General features: G+C 47.2%; 1 protein-coding gene across 4 annotated transcripts in view; it reads left to right on the top strand.

Moving 5' to 3' along the window:
• USP22 (ubiquitin specific peptidase 22) overlaps positions 1-21,651 on the top strand; it is a 502,385-nt gene that overhangs the window by 468,444 nt on the left and 12,290 nt on the right. For all 4 annotated transcript variants that reach the window (XM_078665231.1, XM_078665230.1, XM_078665228.1 and 1 more), the window contains one exon: positions 20,908-21,057. In XM_078665231.1, coding sequence (XP_078521357.1) covers positions 20,908-21,057 — 150 coding nt within the window. The remainder of the gene's footprint in view (positions 1-20,907; positions 21,058-21,651) is intronic.

Below are 21,651 nucleotides of genomic sequence, written 5' to 3'. Positions count from 1 at the left end.
GCCTAACCAGATGTTAATGTTGCCGGCCGCTACTGGAGCAACATATAAAGATTAAAAAAGGTAGGAATGAGTGTGAAACCCTGAGGAACGCCACAATCTAGGGTTTTCGTCTGAGTGGAAAGGTCTCATCCAGATAGCTTGCTCTCTAGACTAGAGAAGAACCACTGAAGGGTTGGGTCAATCACTTCAATTGCAGAGGGACAATGTAAGAGTAGGGTAGTGGATGATGGGTGCAGCGCTCTTACTATCTGATAGAGACTACAAGCTGCAGATTCCTTAACGTAGAATTATCCCCAGGCATGAGACTAGACCTGGAAAACTTTCTTGCCCAGCATCTCTGCGCGTCGGGGGTGGGGCGGACCACGTGACTCCGCCCGACGTCCTCCGCAGTCGTGACGTCAGCGAGGTCACATAAGCCCCACCCCGGCGCACTGACGTCACTTTTCTTCTTTTCTGCCTGCAACGCGGACCCGTATCGTGTTCCTGGCCTTTTTCAGGCCCCTTTTTCCGCTTTTGAGTGTTTTTCTTGGGAACCATGTGCGAATGCCTTCGGGCTTCAAGACGTGCTTGTCTTGCGCGCGTCCGATATCAGCCACGGATCCTCACCCAATCTGCATGTGGGGTTTGGGAGAGCACCACGACTTCACTGACAGTCGTGTCAGCAAATGAAACTGAAGTCCCGGTGGGAGCGCCGGATGAAACTCCTTTCGACACGTATGTCCAGGTCGGCGTCATCACCGTGTCTGTCCCCCGCGGACGGCTTCAAGAACCTCCGTCTCCAACATCATCCTTCTCCCAGGCCGCAAGAACGTCGCTCACCTGTTGGTAAGTGTCCCCGAGGGCAGGTCCCTGGCCTGTTGAGGGCGTGGGTTCTCCCCAGTGGTGCGTCCCCGCGTGTCGCCACCCTATCTGCCGTTTCCTGGCGCGAGGGTGACTAGAGCCCAGATGGAGGCCTCTGTGGCAGCCTTGCAGGCCTCGTTGGCTTCTCCTTCTCCTGGGATGCCTGTGGATCCCTTGCGTGCATGGACTTCTGCTGTGTCGCCTCTGGCTCCAGCGCCGACTGGTTCGGCTCCAGGTTCGGAGGATGTGGTGTTGTCAGGGTGCGGCCTTTTAGGGTTCCCTCCTTTGGACCACTGCGCCTCTGCCTCGCCAGAAACCTCACAGGGGTCCCTGTGGTGTCACGGAAGGTTGCCGGGGCTCGGGGCGTGTCCTCGAGTCGCCCTCGGTCCTCCGAGCAGGCGGCGGCCTTGGTCGGAGGTCGAGTCTGCGCCTTTTCGGTGTCATACCTTAGCCGTCTCGGCTCGACTCCGCCTCGGTTTCCTGAGCCGCGTGTTGTGGCGGAGGTCGTTCCGGCATCTCCTTCGGTGCCGGTCGGCGTTGACCTGACGCCGGTCACGGACTTTGCGGTGCCGGGCCGGCGTTGGGTCGTTGATTTGTCTATGGACGCCCCCCTCTTCTCCAGGGGTTCAGCGGTCGATGGTTTCATCTTCTCCGAAAACGGGTCCCCGCGTCGTGGCTTTTTCCCCGGCGTCTTCGAAGGACAGCTCTTCGACGTCGCAGCGGCCGCAGTCTTCGCCAGCGGCACCTCAGGTTCCCCATTCCTCCGTCCCCCTTCACCCTTTCCGGGCTTGTCCTTTCCTTCCTCCGGTTGGACTGGGGGACGCCGCCTTAGCTTGCAGCCGTCGCCCACAGAGGAACTGCTTTCACCACCGCGGGGACCTAGGGAGGCGGATGCTGCCTCGCTCGAGCTGTTTCCACGGCTGCGGGAATCTTGCGTATGGGTGATCCAGCTGCCCATTTCCCCACGGATCATCTTCTGGAGGTCCTCCATCAGGGTTCTGGTGGTCGGGTGTTGCTTCTTCCCTTCGAGTCTTCGCTCCACACTTCTCTTTTGGGAGTTTGGGGACAGCCCGCCACGGGGGACCCGGTGCCCCAACAACTTCTGCACCGTCCTGTGCCGTATGATCCTGTCTGTCTTTCCCTCCATCCCTCTACCAGGGGCCCTCTTATACAGACTGCCTTTCCCTCCCTGCCATTGGTGTTGTCTCCCCTGTCATGGGAGACCCGCTGGTTAGATTCCTGGGTGCACAATATCTTCGCCTCCACCAGTGCGGCTTTGTGGGCCCTTAACACTTTGTGTATTTGCTAGGGCCACTTCTTGCTTGTGGGATTCGGTGTAGTCCCTTATGTCTGCCGTTTCTCAGGAGGGTGCCTGTGTTGATCTGCGGCACCATGTGTTGGATGGCTGGGAGCTGGCGTCTTTTATTCTTTGCTCCGCTCTGGACATTTCGGAGGTGCTTGGTAGTATCATGGCTTCTTCTGTGGCCCTTTGTCAACATGCCTGGCTGCGGGTTATTGTGTTCCCGGAGAACGTTAGGGAACGGCTGATGGACCTTCCCTTTGATGGCACTCTTTTGTTCCATGCCCCTGCGGACTCGGCCATTCAGAGGTTTCTTGCCGGACTTTGCCCTCCTCCTTCTCCTCCCCTTCAGTGACCTGTAAGTCGGTCTGGGGGTGTTTTTCCGTTGTTTTCTGGGGCCTTGTAGCGGGTAGCCCCGATTGTGTGTTCTTCAGGTCCTTTGTTCGGACTTTGGTGCTTTTGGCTGCTGGTCCAGACCTCTTTTTAGGTTTCGCCTTGTCGAAAGCTGCGCCGCGCAGCTTTTCGGCGCAGGGCGAAATCTTTTGAGTTACAGTATGGATGTTTGTCCTGCCTCTGTTTCCCATTGGCTAGCTCCATAAATGGAGGCTAGCCATTGGAAAACAGAGGCGTCCGTCATTCTGTGAGGCGACTCGTGGGCGTTCCTGAGAATTTTTCTCATCCAGCCCCTTTTAGGACGTTAGTGCGGCGGTGGGCGGGGTTTATTTTTTTTGGTCGGTCATGTTTCTTTTGGTCATTCCGCGGCCGACCGCCGCCGGAGGAAGTCCAGGTCCAGGTGAGTGGCCGTTCCCGCCGCCCCCCCTCCTGCTATTTGTGTGCCCGTTCCCGCATCCCCCTCCCGCTGTCCGTGCCTTTCCCGCCCCCCCTCCCGCTGTCCGTGCCTTTCCCGCCCCCCCTCCCGCTGTTTGTGCCTTTCCTGCCCCCCCTCCCGCTGTTTGTGCCTTTCCTGCCCCCCCTCCCGCTGTCCGTGCCTTTCCCGCCCCCTTCCCGCTGTCCGTGAAAAGAGCCTGTGAGTAAAGAGGCGCTTGGAGCCAAGCCTGAGACTGGAGAGGCGCTAAGAGCCAAACCTGGGAACTGTACAGAGCTAGAAGCGAAGTTGTAAGTGTTCTGCATCGGGCACCACAGCCTGGGAATCCCCACAGCGGCCAGAAGGGGGCTGCAGGGGCCCCATCACTTGGGAGCTTTGAGGTATCATTAAAGCGCCCCAGGGGTGCCCGGAAGACTCGCGGGTGCCCGCGGCACATGAGAGGTGTGTGAAGTCACAGGAGTGCCGCAGGACACGGGAGATGGTGCAGGCGCACGGCACACACGAGGGGCAGCGGGGGCTCTCTCTCTGATGGGCTGCACATCAGAAGACCCGCAGGAAGCGCCTCTTGAGGACCTCCTGGGTGCAGGGGGCAGCAGGACCTGACGCTCCAGGGTGCCCGGCGCAGGGAAAAGGCGGCAGGAACTGTGCCTGACTTGGCGACTGTCAAACCGGATACGTTTCAGGGGAGACGTTGGGGCTTCCAAGCAGCAGGGTCGTGCCGCAAAGAACCAAGCTGCAGGAACGGATGCGAGGACCGGCAGGAACAGGAGAGATCAAAACTGCAGGAACTACTGTCCAGCTCACAGACCTGCAGGAGCGAGCCGCGGCAGAGCTGCACGCCGGAACCTGAATATATCTAGTGGCAGGAAGGGAGTGCTGCAGGAACAGCTGCCTGGACCAGGGCTCAGCTGCTGTGAGTGCTGTTCAACACGGAGACCTGCCCGAGGGGACAGAAGCAGACCCGCAGAAACAGACCAAAGCAGAGCGTCCGCAGCCGACTCGGAATATCCCAAGCAGTCAAGGTGGATTGCAGCAGGAGCTGCTGTCAGGGATCCGAGCACAGCTGCTGGAGCTGCAGTCAGGGATCCGAGCGCAGCTGCAGGAACTGCTGTCAGTGATCCGAGCACAGCTGCAGGAACCGCTGTCAGTGATCCGAACACAGCTGCAGGAACCGCTGTCAGTGATCCGAACACAGCTTCAGGAACCGCTGTCAGTGATCCGAACACAGCTGCAGGAACTGCTGTCAAGGGTGCGAGCACAGCTGCAGGAACTGCTGTCAAGTGTCCGAGCGAGGTCAAAGGAACTGCTGTCCGGCTCAAATATTCGCAGGAAGATTCGAGGGCAGAGCGGCAGGAACTCACTTGGAATGTTTCTTGCAGCGTGGACGGAGTGAATGCTGCAGGAACGGAAGAGCTGGGAGTTGTTGCATTGAACCAGGATCTGCTGTAAAGCCTCCTGGGTAACGGAGAGAGGGGGAGGACAGGGGCATTTCTCATTTAAAAGCCCCAGGGCCGACAGCAAGGGAGCCTTGGTCTCCACAGTCCCCATCTATGCGTTCTTCAGCCACAGAGAGCCCCCTGCAGCTGCCCCCTCCCTAGGAGGAGGCCGGGAGCCCCCCATGGAGAAGCCCCAGTCCAGCCCGGGCAGCAGCCGGAGCAGCAGCCGGGCCACATCGTCTGGCTCGTCGCCCTCCTCCTCCGGCGGGAGCCGCAGGGTGTCTGGGGCCGGCCGGCTGCAGGCCGCGGTGGGGAGGCTGAACGGATCCGGGAGCGTAGACGGCGCCCCGGGGCCCGGGGGTGGCAGCACCGGGGCCAGGGAGCACCAGCAGGCGCTGGAGGGAGTGCTCAGCAAGTACACCAACCTCCTGCAGGGCTGGCAGAACAGGTAAGAGGAGGCCCCGCCCCGACACCTGCCCCCGGGGGAGGGGGTGGGGAGAAGCTGACCCCAGGGCCTTGCATTGCAGGTACCCCGCAGGGCTGCTCAGGTGACGCAAGAGCCCCTCCCGCTGTCCGTGCCTTTGCCCGCCCCCCTCCCGCTGTCCGTGCCTTTCCCGCCCCCTCCCGCTGTGCCCCTGCATGTTATGAATTGAATGTTAGCTTTATTTCCGTATTGTGGTTTGTTTTATGTACACAATAGAACTCTTATGGTTTAAGTGTAACAGGTCATCATTACTGTCACTCTGTGAAATTTAAGCTCTCCCCTCTCATCCTGTACGTTGCTCGTTATTTCCCTGCTTGATTGCTCGACTTTGCATTGATTTTTAAATATCCTCGCGTAAGTGCATTGAACAGGCTGGCTGCACTGAATATTTTATTATTGTCACTTAAAGTAATATTGAATAGTCCGCACCCTGCTGATAATCATGACTGTGTATAATAAAAGGTGTCAATGGTGTTCCAGTTCTCAGTGTGGACGTGACAATTCCGTGAGGTTAAAATTAGTTTTCTCAGCATGGCTGGAATTTGCAGTATCTATTAATAGATCCAGGGATGTTGTCCGGTGTCATGCTTTTCATATACTGGGGATTTCCTGGGCGTTGCAACTAGAGAGGAAGTGGAGAGATTGTGAAGCAAATAAAAAGGTGGGAGGACCCCAGCCAAGTGCAAGGTCATGCTTAGGCGAAAAGGCGAAACCATTGCATTGTAAATGCTTGTTGATTGTGGTTTTGGCTGTGGTAAGCCATGTTGGCCCTGAGATTAGGCCTTCTGTGTATTCTTGTTGGCTGATTGGCAAGCCATCTGCGGTTCCTCGGCAGGTCTTTCTGTTTGTCCTCTGCTGCGAAAACTTTTTCCTAAGAGGGTTCCCATGTTCTTGGGACGTGACATGCCCTATGGGGGGGTAATGGTAGCTATTATATAGCTCTATCATGTGCTGGGGAGGTGTGGTTGTCCTTCGGGCCTCTGCTCTCTGTGGCGTCACGGTATGTCGCAAGTGCGATCCTCTTGATGTTGGTTTTGGTGTGGCTTGCGCTACGCCCCGGTCCGTCCTCCTCCTGAATCGCTGTGTCGCTGGCCTGGTCAGTAAGGTAAGTAACTCGTACTTTAGACCTTTAAGTGGCCTTTGGTTCCATCTCCCCCTCACTACTGATTGAACGCCTTCAAGATATGGGCATCCTGCAACAGGCCCTAGCTCTTCTGTCCACTTCCCTCATAGACCATTCACAGAGGGTGCTGCTACAGCATTTCTACAGTTTTTTTCTCTGCCGGTTGGAGAACCACAGGGCTCATCATAGGGCCCTACACTTTTTAACTTGTAAGTCTCTCCACTTGCTACTATCATCCGGGTCTATGGGATGGATGTCATTTCCCATGCTGACTACACACAGATTGAACTCTGCGACCACCACTGATAGCTTCTCACAATGTATGTCGAGAGTTACCAACTGGATGTGAAGGAATTTTCTGAACTGATGGAACATAAATACTACTCTTTAAGATGCAGACTTCATGCTGGAATAGTAACTGGTGGTCGGGTGCCCTTAGCACCTGCCCTGTTCCAGTTGAGAAGGCAAAAAATCTTGGTCATTTTTAGACACTGAGCTCACACTTAATGCCAAGGCTAATCACACGGTGGTGACCTGTTTTTGGCGTGTAAGGATGGCTAAAAAGTGTTCTCTTTTATCCTATTTCCAGCGGGAAAACTGGTTGCATTAGCCCTGGTAATGTCCTGATTGGACTATTGTAATTCCCTCTAGCTTGACTCCAATATCAGTAATCCGCATAAATTGCAAGTGGCACAGAATGCACTAGACTGTAGATTCAGGTGGGGCGCACTGCGTGGTTTTGATCAAAGTTTAAGTTGATAAAAATGTGATTGTGGTGGATGTTAAGGGTGCTCCAACAAGTGGCGTAACCGTCCCGGTACGCCGGAAAATGGTGGCTGGTTGAGTGCGTTACTGTGGATGTGAACGCATCCTTGTGACTGGGCACACCGTGAGGTTCGTCGTAAAACACGACAGACTCCTTTGAAGTTTCAGAATTAATTCATTTATTTGAAGTTCAATTATTTAATTGTAAGTTCATGAAGTTCGTTTAATTCATATTCATGCATATGATTAGGTAGATTTCAAACTGTAATATTCCATGTGGAACATGTAGAACAAGGTGCTCCAATGCTTTTCGGGCTGGAAAAGCCCTTTTTCAAGGAGCGCTGAAAACATAAAGATACGCTCTTTTTAGGATGTAGATCTGCCTCATAAACAACATTACATACACTGACTACTCAATGTATGTAATGTTGTTTATGAGGCAGATCTACATCCTAAAAAGAGCGTATCTTTATGTTTTCAGCGCTCCTTGAAAAAGGGCTTTTCCAGCCCGAAATGCATTGGAGCACCTTGTTCTACATGTTCCACATGGAATATTACAGTTTGAAATCTACCTAATCATATGCATGAATATGAATTAAACGAACTTCATGAACTTACAGTGAAATAATTGAACTTCAAATAAATGAATTAATTCTGAAACTTCAAAGGAGTCTGTCGTGTTTTACGACGAACCTCACGGTGTGCCCAGTCACAAGGATGCGTTCACATCCACAGTAACGCACTCAACCAGCCACAGAATGCACTAGGCCATGGCGATCTTTGATATTCCAAGGCGCCAATCGGCTGCTGGGTTGTGTGATCTGCATTGGCTCCCCATCAGAAAACACATTACGTTTAAAGCCATCTGTATTGTACATAAGGCCCTATATCTTCCTAGTCCTGCTGGGATTAAAGAGATGTTTCATTGGCACACTCCAGCATGAAACCTTTGCTCTGCACATTGTAATTTGGTCTCAGTACCTAGGATCTGCAAGATTAAATGAGCGGGCAGATCCTTCTCGGTCGCTGCGTGCATACTCTGGCATTCTCTACCACAGTCCCTTCTGGCAATCACAAAGCTTTTGTCTTTTAGACGAGCACTTAAAACCTGGCTCTACCCTACCTAGACAGCGCTCCACCTCTACTACTTAAAATGGTGGGTCTATAGACACAGCTCAGTTCTGGATGTTCGGCTACAGCGCCTTGATGCCTTTGGGTAATTGAGAGAGACCATATCAAACATCGCTGAGAGATCCAGTAGAAACAGTGCAATGTTATCACCGAGGTCCACTGTATTGACTCTGAGATCTCCGGCAATGCTGTTTCTGTGCTATGGTGGACTCTAAAGCCAGATTGTGAGGAATGTAGCACATTAAAGGTTTCAATAAATTCAGAGAGCTGAATATTGACCAATTTCTCCAAACCTTTTGAGGTAGCCGGAATCACGGAAGTAAGACTAAAATTGGACAATGCTGCTGTATCTGCATTGGATTTTTTCAGACGGGGAACCACATTAGCTTTTTTCCAGGACTTTGACACAAATCCTTATCGTGAGGAAGCAGCGAACAATTTCAGATGAATGGAAAAAGTTATGTCTGTGATCTGGTGCATAATATGGGGGAATGGGACTCGGGGGAACCAGATTTGCAGCTCAACTTAGGAAAGTCTTTGTCTTCTGAAGGGGGTAAAAAACTATCAAGCTTATCCACCACCCCCAAATTCTGAGGGGTAGTTTGTATTTGCAGATGCATCCACTTCTCTTAACCCCTTCGCTGCGGCGGCTATTCCGCCGCAGCGCTAAGGGGGAGGCGGGACCGCGCGGCGGTCCCGTGCTCGTGACGGACCCGCTCCGTCACGGCCCGCGGGTGAGCTGTGCTTATGACGGAACGGTTCCGTCACGGCCCCGCCCACCTAATAGAACCTTCAGCGCAGGCGCGGAATTCGCGACGCGCAGGCACGGCGAGCCGGCCGTGACGGAACCGTTCCGTCACGAGCATGGGAGGGGTTAAAGCATTCAGTTGAATGTTTTACAATTTTTTCTTCAAAACAATTACTGAACTTACTGCACAGGTTTGAATCTGCAACAACTGGTAAAGCAAACGCTGAGGAAACCGTGGCACAATCTAAAAACATTCCTTTAGCCTATTCTCAGTCTCATTAATCAGTTTAGAATAGTAGTTGCCTCTGGCCAGTTTAATGTTATGTTATGATTTCAGTGCTAACTTATAAAAAAAAAAAACTTTGCCCTCACTTTTGTAGTGGCATCACAAATCTCGTTCCGGTCTTTTGCAGGATTATCGTGCGAAAACCAGCTGCACTGTAAACCAAGCAGCTGATGTGGAGCGTCTTTTTAGATGGCGGGGTAATGTTATTGGCTGTTGCAGTAAGCCAATAATATCTGCAGCCACATCACCCAAAAGGCGGGGCATTGTTGAAACGAAGTATTGCTGTAGCTTTGGGATTGCACTGCCCCTAGTATTGTACATGAATAAGGCATCACGGTGTCCTGTTCAGATCTAAACCAATAGTAATCATCAGTTAGGCTGTATTGAGAGCGGGCCTGTGAGAAAATGACATCATTCTTTGTGCCCATGAATAGATTACCTGTGAGGTTGAGGTGTATCATTCCCAAGACAAAATGAGTGATTAAAATAACATGGAGCCTGATTATCACTATTGAAACAACATACCTGGAAAGACCGTTGCCCCTCAGATTTAAATAGTCCCTTGCAGTACACCAGCTAAGGCAGAGGAGCTGTTTGTAGCAGCCTCTTCAACATTCATAGAGAGTAAAAGGTCTAATTATTATAAAAAATAGGCCAGTTAATGGTATATTTCAAGTTATAAATAGCACATACTGTGAAGAAAGAATGTTGTTGACCATAAATTATAAGCTACAATACCAGCAATGACTGGGGCACCCTTGGGCTGACGGCATACACAACAATGCTGTTGGTAAATGTGATGACCGCAGCATGCTGACCTGTCTCTAAGGGCTAAGTCGCAGAGAGAGTGAGGGAAACCTTGTGTGGAGTAGTGTGCTCGCAGCCCAATGTACACTATAAACGGGTTACCTCCGAGTAAGAACCTCTTGGCAACTTAAGGCGAAGGAGCTCTCAAATACTAAAACATGGCCTACTTAATGCTCTGCCTTTTGATCTGTTTGGGGTGTGGGGGACTCGTAGCTCAATGTCTGACCCTCTCTATTCTCTTCCCCCTACACAAAGATTAGGTAAGTAAGACAATGAAGTTAATACACAGCATGGAATATTAGGTCACATGGTTATAGTTGGGAGATGGCTAAAAGTTAATGGTGCAACATGGTGGAACAAAAATGTTGCTTAGTATTAACTATATGAATTGTATTATGCTGTTTAACAGAATGGCCTTCAAAGAAAACAAGGGAAACCCTACTCACATAGGAACCAGGGCCAACAATTATATCAAAGAACAATGGTTCCGGTGGTATAGTAAAAATAATATGAATTAATTTTATAGCTTAATAGCGATAGATATTAGCACAGAGGGTTGACAAGGATGGCGGAAAGGAATGCACGACCAATTATGTATATTTCTATCATGTTTTTACTTCATTATATAAACTCTGTTTAAATTTTTCATACAGTTCAGTGCATACTGATAGAGCGCGCGAGGTCACCCAGCCAATAATTTCGCAGTTTCCGGCTTCGGGCCCATATACTTTCAATTCACACTATACATTGACCAGGCGACTCCACGGGCTGCTACCAATTTGTGTGAATTCCCTAATATTATTACTCAGTGTACCCGACTTACCATCCACCGACACGGGTACCTATGACCACAACGGATCAGGGAGCTAGCTGTAAAGGAAAGGCAGCAAATATACAACCTCAAAAATGACATTCAATACTGTTTGTAAATGACCACGGACAACTGGAAGTTTTAAAATCTTTATCTAAAGTTCGTTTTCTTCTAGCATGAGATTTACAAGAATGAGGCAATCAATAACCAAGATAATGAAAAGTACATAACTATAGAGAAATAAAGTCAGGGTAATCATTGAAATGCTAATATGAGATGCAACAAGTAACGCTATGCATTCAGGGCAAAAATTCTTTAGACAGTTTAAGTAAGGCCGTTCTAGACCATATCAGGAAATGACAAACTGCAATGCAAAATATAATTTCTAACAGGCCGGGTAACATGGGAACACGTTAAGAAATAAATGCAATTTACTTTACGTTTTCAATAGTTGCGGCAAAAGCATGGAAAAATCAACATATGCAAAGGTATCTCTTTATTGAAGCAAAAGACAGAAAAATAGAAAGGTGCAAGTTTAAAGAATTTTAGAGCAATATTTACCTAGACTGGTGTGGAAACCAAACCCTGGCCAAGGGTCAGTTAAGGACAGGAAACCCTCAAGGAAGGATACCCCTCAAAGGACAGCAGGTGCAGAATGGACACCCAGGACAGGACAGGATACCCTCGGATTAGGAATCAGGATAGGACCCTCAGGACAGGACAGCAAACCCTCAGGACAGGACCGCTCAGGACAGGACCGCACCCGCAGTTTGGAAGCAACGCCTGCGCTCCACCCTCTCTGCAGCTATCGATCAAGACCCCGATTGGGTCAGCGAACTCCCAGCAAAGTGCTTCGCCAGCACTTTAAGGTTCAGTAGAACCTTAGTCTATGGTCAATTTCGGACAGAGTGCTCCGCAGCTCTCTGTATCTTCAGTCACCTATTGAGTGCGTTGGGTCAGTGACAGGTCAGCTAAACCAGACAAGTCGGACCATTTCCCTAGGTGAACCCAGGGTAGTTATACTGTTTTGGGGCAGTGTACCACCCCCCAATGTTGCAAAGTGTCAGAATCCCTCAATTTGGATTGGTCCTAAGGTAGGATTTGGGTAACACACCAATCCTAACACACTATTTGGATGCCTAATTTGCATCTTTGGGTACCGCCTAGCAAGATTGGGGTTCCCATGAGAAACTGCAGGGAAATACAATGACAATTTTACATTGTTGCGGAATAGGGACACATGACTCCGTTCTGCTGGGTTCGCAGGTCGGTTCTCAGGAGCATCTTGCCCATCCCTGCCAGCTGGCCAAGTTCCACCAGCCAAGGTTTTCAGTTCCCCAGACGGAGGGGCATGCGCAGAAAGGCCCTCCAAGATGGCATTCGGCTCAGTCAGACCCCCATTCCCCGCGGTACATGAAAAGTAAGCGAGAACAAATTAATACATAGAAATAACGATATGAAAACACAGCATTGAGTTTGTACTTTCAACTTATCACTAAAATATACTTATGCAGTCTAAATGTTAGCTACATGAATACGTACACAAGAGCAGTGGCACGAGCAGTACCACGTTACTGGCAAAGCTATGCATTACGCATGCGCAACTATTTCCCTCCAAACCCGCGAACACATCAGGACACGTGAGTGTGACTGACGCATGCGCAGACACTTATTTCAAAGCAGCGGCCATTTTTATTGACTCAGATAAGTCGTTTTACTAAAACACATAGGCAAGCTTCGTGGACCTCGTTCAAACATAAAATAAACGTTAGTAAGACGTACAAATTATTACCTTGTTACACATAAACGAGGTTCATGAATTCGGCAAGTCGCAAAATATGCGAAGCTTTGCTTCATCAATACAAATACATAAACAAGTGCACAGTGTCCCAAGTGTATCAGTGAAACCAAAATAACAATACACATAACATAGGCTACATAAAGGGGCAGTGGTTTCTAATTGGATACATAAAAAAGGGAAAAAGACCAAGGAAAAAATAATTGATTATTAAAGTGATTCTACACAATCGTAGACACTGTTTTTAAAGGTTCAATTCCTCATTGCGTCGACGGCGTTTCGACCCTTTGGGGTATGGGTCTCAAACAATACACATAACATAGGCTACATAAAGGGGCAGTGGTTTCTAATTGGATACATAAAAAAGGGAAAAAGACCAAGGAAAAAATAATTGATTATTAAAGTGATTCTACACAATCGTAGACACTGTTTTTAAAGGTTCAATTCCTCGTTGCGTCGACGGCGTTTCGACCCTTTGGGGTATGGGTCTCGTCAGGACAGGACAATGAAGGACATCTGAATATTATCTCGTATTCATCCATGCATGGTGAAAATAAAAAACTCACAAGTAACCCAGCCGGGTACACATGTAGTGGTCAGAGAATTGTGATGAATTATGTGCATACAATGGCACTTTTAATGTTGTCTTAGGATAATGCCTGAGGCCATAAGAATTTGTACCGAATAGCCTAGATAGCATCCGGATCATGGGTCCAATTAGTTACGATATATTTTTGAAAAGGACGATGCCTCTCTTCTGTGGAGCCCGATCGCGTCTCACAGTCCTCTCGTTCAGTGTACATAATTCATCACAATTCTCTGACCACTACATGTGTACCCGGCTGGGTTACTTGTAAGTGAGTTTTTTATTTTCACCATGCATGGTGAATACAAGATAATATTCAGATGTCCTTCATTGTACTGTCCTGACGAGACCCATACCCCAAAGGGTCGAAACGCCGTCGACGCAACGAGGAATTGAACCTTTAAAAACAGTGTCTACGATTGTGTAGAATCACTTTAATAATCAATTATTTTTTCCTTGGTCTTTTTCCTTTTTTTATGTATCCAATTAGAAACCACTGCCCCTTTATGTAGCCTATGTTATGTGTATTGTTATTTTGGTTTCACTGATACACTTGGGACACCGTGCACTTGTTTATGTATTGTTTATGTATTTGTATGCACTGAACTGTATGAAAAATTTAAACAGAGTTTATATAATGAAGTAAAAACATGATAGAAATATACATAATTGGTCGTGCATTCCTTTCCGCCATCCTTGTCAACCCTCTGTGCTAATATCTATCGCTATTAAGCTATATAATTAATTCATATTATTTTTACTATACCACCGGAACCATTGTTCTTTGATATAATAAGTTTAACAGAATGGGACGTTTGTTTTCCTTGTAGTGTTTGTGGCAATATTAACCCTCAAGCTTCGTTTTTACCACTTAACATACATACAAGTAGAAGAGTAATCGCGAGGAGAGGTAAAATATATGGGCAGATTAAGTCCTGAGTAATGTCTATGACCCGATGAGCATTGAGGATAGGTCGAGAAACGTTGACTACTTTTGTATTCGACAGGTACGGTCCTAATAAGTAGATTATGCAAGTTTTTACTCTTGTTAGAGTGGGGGACAAATCAAAATAAGTATTAGAAATCTGTGTTCTACAATTGTAGCTACATAACAAATACCACTGGAGAGCGCACTCAACTAAATGTTCCAAAAACAGAGCTCTGGTGAACCCATGTAGCAGCAGTCCTTTGCTATTGAGGATAGACCCCAATGTCGAAGCATTCCACTTAATATGGGTGAAAGGTCTGCTTTCTTTTTTTAGGAAAGCCATTTAGTCAAAATAGCTACCAATTTTTTCAGAAAAGAGGTAGATCCTAATGTTCTGAATCACCCTTAGTTCTCAGTTATGATTATAATTGAGTTGGGAGAATGCATGAAGGACTCTTTCTTATCTCTTCTAACAAATATTTCCTGTGGTCCCCAAAGAATGGTAGTCATTGAAGCAAAAGACCGGTCTCAGCAAAGACATGCACTTGGATGCTTCACCTGCCTACCTTGGTGTTCCTAATTAAAGCATCTGTGTGCCTGTTGAAGTGTTTTTTCATGATTGTACAGAACAGTATGCTTCTGCTTAGTATCTGATCTCTTTTATAGTGAATCGCTCTGCCCTCAGTTGCAGGAGAGTACGCCAAATTAAACTTGAGCAATACTTTAAATAGTGTCCAAGGTACTTTTTATTAAAGAAAGTGATAGTTGAGTGGGTGAAGAGGCATGAATGCTGGTCATTTCAAAACTTGGGTATCCTTGGATCTACTTCAGTCTAAACCACAGATTTCTTAAATATTGTATTCTGAAGATATGTTTTTATTAGGGGTTTTTTAAGTTTGGGGGGGGGGGGGGGTGTTTAAGGCCACTTCAATGAAAGTAGTGATTTTGTTAAAGCCAAGCATATTTTCAAATTCTTTATGTAGAGTATTTTTGTCTGTACAGCTTACTTCCGGATATATGTGTTTTATGTTTTTCATTCTTGCTCTCCAGTTCTTGCTTCTGTTCCATCCTGTGCACTCTTCAATATTTCCCAATATTGTGCTCTAAATGCTTTATTTATGGTTACTTCTAACTAAAGATTCCTCAGTTTGGAATATTTCCAAGGCACCTGACTGAATCTGGCGATTTATTTTCATTGCAGTGCACCCGCATGCTGCTAGGTGGCAATGTGCTTTGGGTCCATGCCCCCAAAGAAGTTATGGAGCTGGCCTGCTTTTAAGCACCACCACTGTGCCCAGACATATGTTCCTTCTGTACCTTTCCACATGGAAACTGAGTTCCCCTCCCGAATTTTTAAGTTGTCTAGTGACTTCCAAACTTTACACAGTGTGCTAAGGGGCGGTGCCTCCACTGAAAAAGGCTGCATCCAAGCCGTGCCATGACTGCAGTAAGCAGATACTGGTCTCAGATCCCCACATGGTATGTCTCTGGAAACTGGACTACTGCCAGAAGTTCAGGTCATGTGGGAAGTGCATTGTCAGGTTTCCAACTGCAGTTCTCGACCCGGAGTCGAAACTGTACATTGCCAAGCACAATAAGTCTCGACCTTTGCATGGTCCCAATGTCTGGGCCATTCCTGCAACCGCTCTACTTTACTCTGTTTTCTGGTAAGTCCAAATGCAAGCAATTAACAGTAAATTGGGACTCTACCCCATCCCACCACTCAGACACAAAAAGGGCGACGTAAGTGCACCAAGATGCAAGTCACATTCCAGCTAGGTCCCAGATTTAGCATTGGCAAGTCCTCTCATAGCCCTGTCCGAGCTCTTGGGACCCACTACCTGACCCTTAGTGACTCAGTACAGATATCTACACCCACCACACGATCCATGCAAGTTTTCAAAATGGCTGCCAATGGCACAGGAAGATGTCGCATGTTAATGCCTAGGTCTGATCCTGAACCGACATCAGCCCAAGCTGAACTAATGTTGCGCCACAAAATTACAAAAGCCCAACTAGTCGTCATGCAGCCTGACTCCAATCACAACTATCAACAGAGATTCTTATTATTGGGCTCTGACTCTTCTCCTGTGTCTGGGCAGAGTGGCCTCAAGGGTGATGAGGATCTTTCCCCCCGCTGATTATACTGATGTTGGATGATGTATACCATGTCTTACATGTGTTGGCCGAAATCCTTCAGCCTGGGCCAACATCTGAGCCCTTGCTTTCCTTCAATAATGCTTTTACATTACTGTCAGAGAGCGGAAGAAACTGTATATAAAAGCAGGGGGTGTACGAAAAAATGGAAGAAAATGTGGGCGCCATGGCGCAAATACAGAGAGGTGGATGCCCGGGTGGAGGTTTAGTCTAATTATATGGATGAGACACTTGTGATTCCCTGATGTGTAACTCCCGGCTGATGTCTGTATTGTTCCCTAATGTGCTATTTGTACATGGCATTGTATCATATGGTCATACAAGCATTGTTAAAATGAAAAGATTTAAAAAAAAAAAAAATGCTTTTACATTACATGGCTATTTGATCAAAAGCATGTCCTTACCCATCTCCGAACAGGCAGATAGCCAGATGTCACAGACAAGCGCCTGGTCACCTTGATTTTCGCACAAAGCATCCCCTCCAGAGAGCCTTATTTTGCAGGCCTCCACCAAGAAAGTGCATTCCAGATCATTCAGCACCACTCCTCCTGATATAGAATTTAAGATAATTTGATGCTTTAACAAACGCATGTTTTCTTCAGCCAGTTTGGCAGTGCAGTCTGCCTGTTTGGTCGTTAAACACATGCATTTTGGAATATGCTTAGCGAGATCTTGCCTGCAACCTTAGAAGATCTGAAATCCTTTTTGGCCCAAACTATACATGATGTAGCCAAATATGTACTCCATCCAGGTTTGGATATCACAGATTACCTTGAAAAGTTGGTTGGTTAAAGTGTGGTCCCTTTTCAGCATGCCAGGTGAGGTCTATTCGGCATTCCAACGATGGACATGCTCTGAGTTTCTCTACTCCACCCCCCCTCCCCATCAGTGAGAAGGCTGACGCCTTTTTTGACAATTCAAAGATGGTAGAGCTACCTTGTGAAAGGTGGCTTCTACAAAACCATTTCAGTACCATTTTCAGAAATAGGAAGGCTAGTGCAGGGGTGGGCTAACAGTAAAGACAGCTTTCACAACCAGTGATGCAAGAGGCAACCTAGTCCTTAAAAGGCAGATAACGTGTGGGCCTGCAGAGCACCACTTTTTAAATCCCTGCTACTCTGTCCGACAAACTGCTTAAGCTGGATCTAAGCAGCTCGTGCCCAACCTGTGGGAGCAGGATCCAACATTTCCTCCCAGATTGGCAATCCATAACATCCAACAGATGGGTTTTGCAAATTATTCAAAACCACTATGGTCTATCCTTTCTTTCTACCTGTTCCAATATTCATCGCACATGGTAACAGATTTCAGAGGAGCACCTGTCCTTAGTTCTACCAGAGATGCATCTTTTGCTTTACATAGATGCCATAGTGCATGTACCAGTCTCTCAAAAAGGCGGGTGTTCTCGCTGTTTCCTCGTTCCATAAAAAGATGGGGGTCTAAGGCCTGTCGTGGGTCTCCCTCTTCTTCAATGCCTTCCTTCTTAAAGACGGATTTAAGATGCACCTGCCATTGATTTATGATGTTGCTTTTCGCCCAGATCCTCTTTGCTTTGGGTCTGGATTTCTGGCTGGTGACTTGGACTTGCAGGATGCTTATTTTCATATTACTGTCCTGCAGTCTCGCATGGCATATTTGTGATTTAAGGGGTGAATAAGGAACATTGTTAGTTTGTGATCTCCTTTTGCCTCACCAGCGCCCCTCTAGTGTTCATGAAAGTGATATCAGTGGGTGCTGCCCATATTCAGAGATGGAGAATCGTCTTTGAGCTCGTCATAGACTGCCTCTGAATGATGGTAAAAATCCTGAAATCATGGGGATTCAACATAAATGAGCCGATTCCCACTGAGGCTTCCTTTCATTATGGCGAGCCTGAGTGGAGGGGAGTGCTTTCCAGGAAATTTTGGCTATTATTCTGATGTTTCAGGCTCACTGCCAAATCCAGTCGAGGGTGTTTCTGAGGCTTCTTGGCCTCTTAGTATTGTGAATCCTCCCTACCCACACTGCCAGGTGGCGCATGCCAGCAGTTCAGTTGAATTTGAAGTTTGTGTGCCCACTACTAAGATCGCCTTTCTGATATCGCCCAGATCTCGGAGGAAGTAGCTCAAGATCAGTGGTGGTTGACCAACAGCAGTGTTTTTTTGTGGCAGGCCACTCTTTTCTCCATCGAGACTGACTGTGGTGACAGATGCATCACTTCTGGGTTGGGTATGGAGGGGGGGGGAATCACCTGGGGAGATGTAGATCAGAGGACTCTGTTCACCAGTCAAGGGCCAGCTCCGCATCATTTCTCTCGAGTTGCGGGTCATTTGTTTTACTTTCTAGGCTTTCCTGCTATCCATCAAGGGAAGGCTGGTACAGGTTTTCATATACTAAACCATTGACATGTGGTACTTCAGGTCCTGTGCCAAAAGTCTTTGCATCTTGAAGGATGGTTAGAGTACTAGGGTGTCTTCCTGTTCAGTAATCATCTGGTGGGGTTTCTTGAATGGCTGGGCAGATAAACTTAGCATATGTCTGGCAGATCATGAGTTGCAGCTACATCCAGAGGTGGTGCACAGCGTCTTCCACCAGAGAAGAGTCCTGGCAAGATTTTTTTGCCACTGTGTAATGTACAGTTTCATTGGATTGGCGCACTGGAGTTTTACAAGTGCACTTGTCAGTGGATGCCTTCTGGTTGGAATGGTACAAGAGATGTGTGAGAAACAGAGGGATCCCTTGTGCCAAAGGAATAGGGTACTATACAATAATGTAAACAAAAATGATTTCTTTTGTCCGATCTTTAAGGCTACCACTATTCTCTATATATCTTATTAACCAACACGCTCACACGCATTCAAGCTATCCACATCAATGGAGAGAACAGTATGATTGCATACCCCACACCCTTTACTCATACACCAAAAGCAATAGTTTCAATAAAATAGATCACTTTATTCTTCAATTTGAACCAGGGTATGTAATGATACTGTTCTCTCCATTGATGTGGATAGCTTGAGTGCATGTGAGCGTGTTGGTTAATAAGATATGTAGAGAATAGTGGTAGCCTTAAAGTTGGGTCCAAAGAAAGGAATTCCTTTTTGTTTTCATTATGGTACAGGAGACACTTGTATGCGTTCCCTGCCACTTTCTCTTTTAGTCTGAAGATCAGGAAAGACCGGGCCCAAGTCATCCTGGAGGTTTCAGTGTGCTAGCTGGACCTCCTAAGCATTAACTGTCCTCCAATCAGGTTGCTGCCTTGGGAGGACCTCCTATAGCAACAGGGCAGAGTCCTTCACCCGGATTTACACAATTTACACCTCCATGTGTGGAGACTGAGTGGTGGCAATTGATTGCACATGATTTGCCATCTGAAGTTGGCATCTTCACCACCAAACTGCCCTCCACAAAATCCAAATATACCAAGTGCTGAGAGAAACCTGTTATCTGATGCAGTGCCCGACGTACAGATCCCTTATAGGTGAAGCTGTTGGATGTCATTTTGCTTGTTTTTTTCCTTCAGCCCAGCAAGGTTTTGCAGTGGGGACTATAAAAGATTATTTGGCTGCACCTTCAGCCTTTCTAACTTTTTCGGGTCACCTTGTTTACGCAACCAGCGATGAGCTTCTATAAAGGTTTGACACACATTTCTTCCCATGCAGTTTGTGAAGTTAAAGTGGGACGTTAACTTGTTCTTGACATTTCTCCTTTGCCCTTTTACAACTGATACATTGTGGCTCACTGTGTCCCCCGACCCTGATGACTCTTACTCATTGCAAGTACATCAGCTACTGGCGTGAGTGAACTAGAAGCACGCTAAGTGCGCCTGCCGTACACAAACTTTTTTTCGCAGACAAATTGATGCTTATGACTAGGGGGACCTGACTTGAAGTTGTCTCCCTTCTGCATTGGACAATCCAGCACTCTACCAGCGTTCTTTGCTTCCCCTCAAAAGAGGAGTGGCTCCATCTGTTAAACCTCAAAAGGGCTTAAGCTTTTACATAGATTATACCAAGGACCATTGTGTGGACGTTCAGCTTTTGTGGGGTTCCCTGTAGCAAAGAAAGGGAAGGCTGTGCAAAAGAGAATCTTGAATAAGTGGATAGTGCTCTGGATTAAGGTCTCCTATGTGTTGGCCAAGAAGCAGCCTCTCTAATGGTATGAGTGCCCTTCCACCAGGGCTAAGCCTGCTACCACTACATTGGCACGAGGTGTGCCTGTCTGACTTCTGCCAAGTTATGACATGCGAGTTGATGCATACCTCCACAAAGCACTAATGCCTTGACAGCCAGGTCCAATGGGAAGGACACTTTGCCCGTTCGATTCTGCCGGACTTCTTGTTCAGAGTCCAGTCTAAGGACACATCACCTTGGGAAGATACTGCTTTGGTATCTATTTTAAGCTGAGGAATCTGCGGTTCGTAGTATCCACCAGAGGAACAAGATACTTAACTTCAGTATTGCTGATTCTGGTGAATACTCTGTGTAACCGCTGTTTTCTCACTCTCCTTCCATCTACCATCCAGTGGAGTAACCTATTTCAACATTTTAATAGTCCCTAGCTAGTACTCAGCACGCTGTAACCATCAATCACTTAAATTCCATCTCAAGTGTGCAAAAAGTAAAATGGTAAGAAACAGACATCAGTGTACAGAGGTAACGCTTATATGCAGCTCCATTCCAGGTCTTTATAAGGCCAGAGCAGAGCCGCGCAGCATGGGTAGCATTCTTCTAAAAAAACTAAAAAAATGCCTGGAGAATATTCCAAGGTGAGGAATCTGCGGTTACAGTATCCACCATAAGGCTTGTTACCAAAGGTAATTGACTTGTTCTTTTATCCCTCATGTATAAGAAAACAATTTTATTGGTTCTTCATTGATGTAATTTTTTTTTCTTCTCGTAGGTATTCCTTATTTGCAGTAGTTAATCACCAAGGCACCTTGGAGAGTGGGCACTATACAAGCTTTATCCGGCAGCACAAGGACCAGTGGTTCAAATGTGATGACGCCATTATTACCAAGGCTAGCATTAAAGATGTACTAGACAGTGAAGGGTATGATCTTTCCCATTTTTTTAAGCTCTACAGTCTGTTGCATGAAATTGTAGTACTTCTTTACAAGCATTTATAGGCTGGACTGCATGTATGTTTTCCAGAAATGTGCATTTGTTATGACCTTTGTGAGAAACTCTCCTTCCCCCTTGCTATATATTCCCTTGATCCTACTGTAAAGCGCTCTGATACCCTCATGGGTCTGGTTCGCGCTCTATAAAACACTAAATAAATAAAAATAAAATAAAGTTCAGTGAGCTACATGAGATTGTGGTGCTGATATGCACTCATGTTTGAAGGATATGGAAGATGAATTGTGCTCCATGTAGGGTTATTTTGTCTGAAACATAGGTATTTTTTTTCCAGCAAGAACTTTTATCCTGTCTTGCATTGTCGTTTGCTGGGTTAATGGCTGATAGTGGTTTCCATGGATGATACTTTGGTATAACTTGGGTCCAGAAAATGTAAAGACCCAACTTTTCATGGACTTCCAGAACGGAAGTTGGTTTTATAGCTGCCTTATCGGAAGTGAATGTGGGGTTTGAAGAAGTTCTAAAGTTTTCTGGCTTAGTCTGAAAAAGAGCACCCTCTTAGTCC

Source organism: Lissotriton helveticus, chromosome 10 (genome assembly GCF_964261635.1).
Source record: "Lissotriton helveticus chromosome 10, aLisHel1.1, whole genome shotgun sequence".
NCBI lineage: Eukaryota > Metazoa > Chordata > Amphibia > Caudata > Salamandridae > Lissotriton > Lissotriton helveticus.
This window is presented reverse-complemented; position numbering and strand designations above follow the sequence as displayed.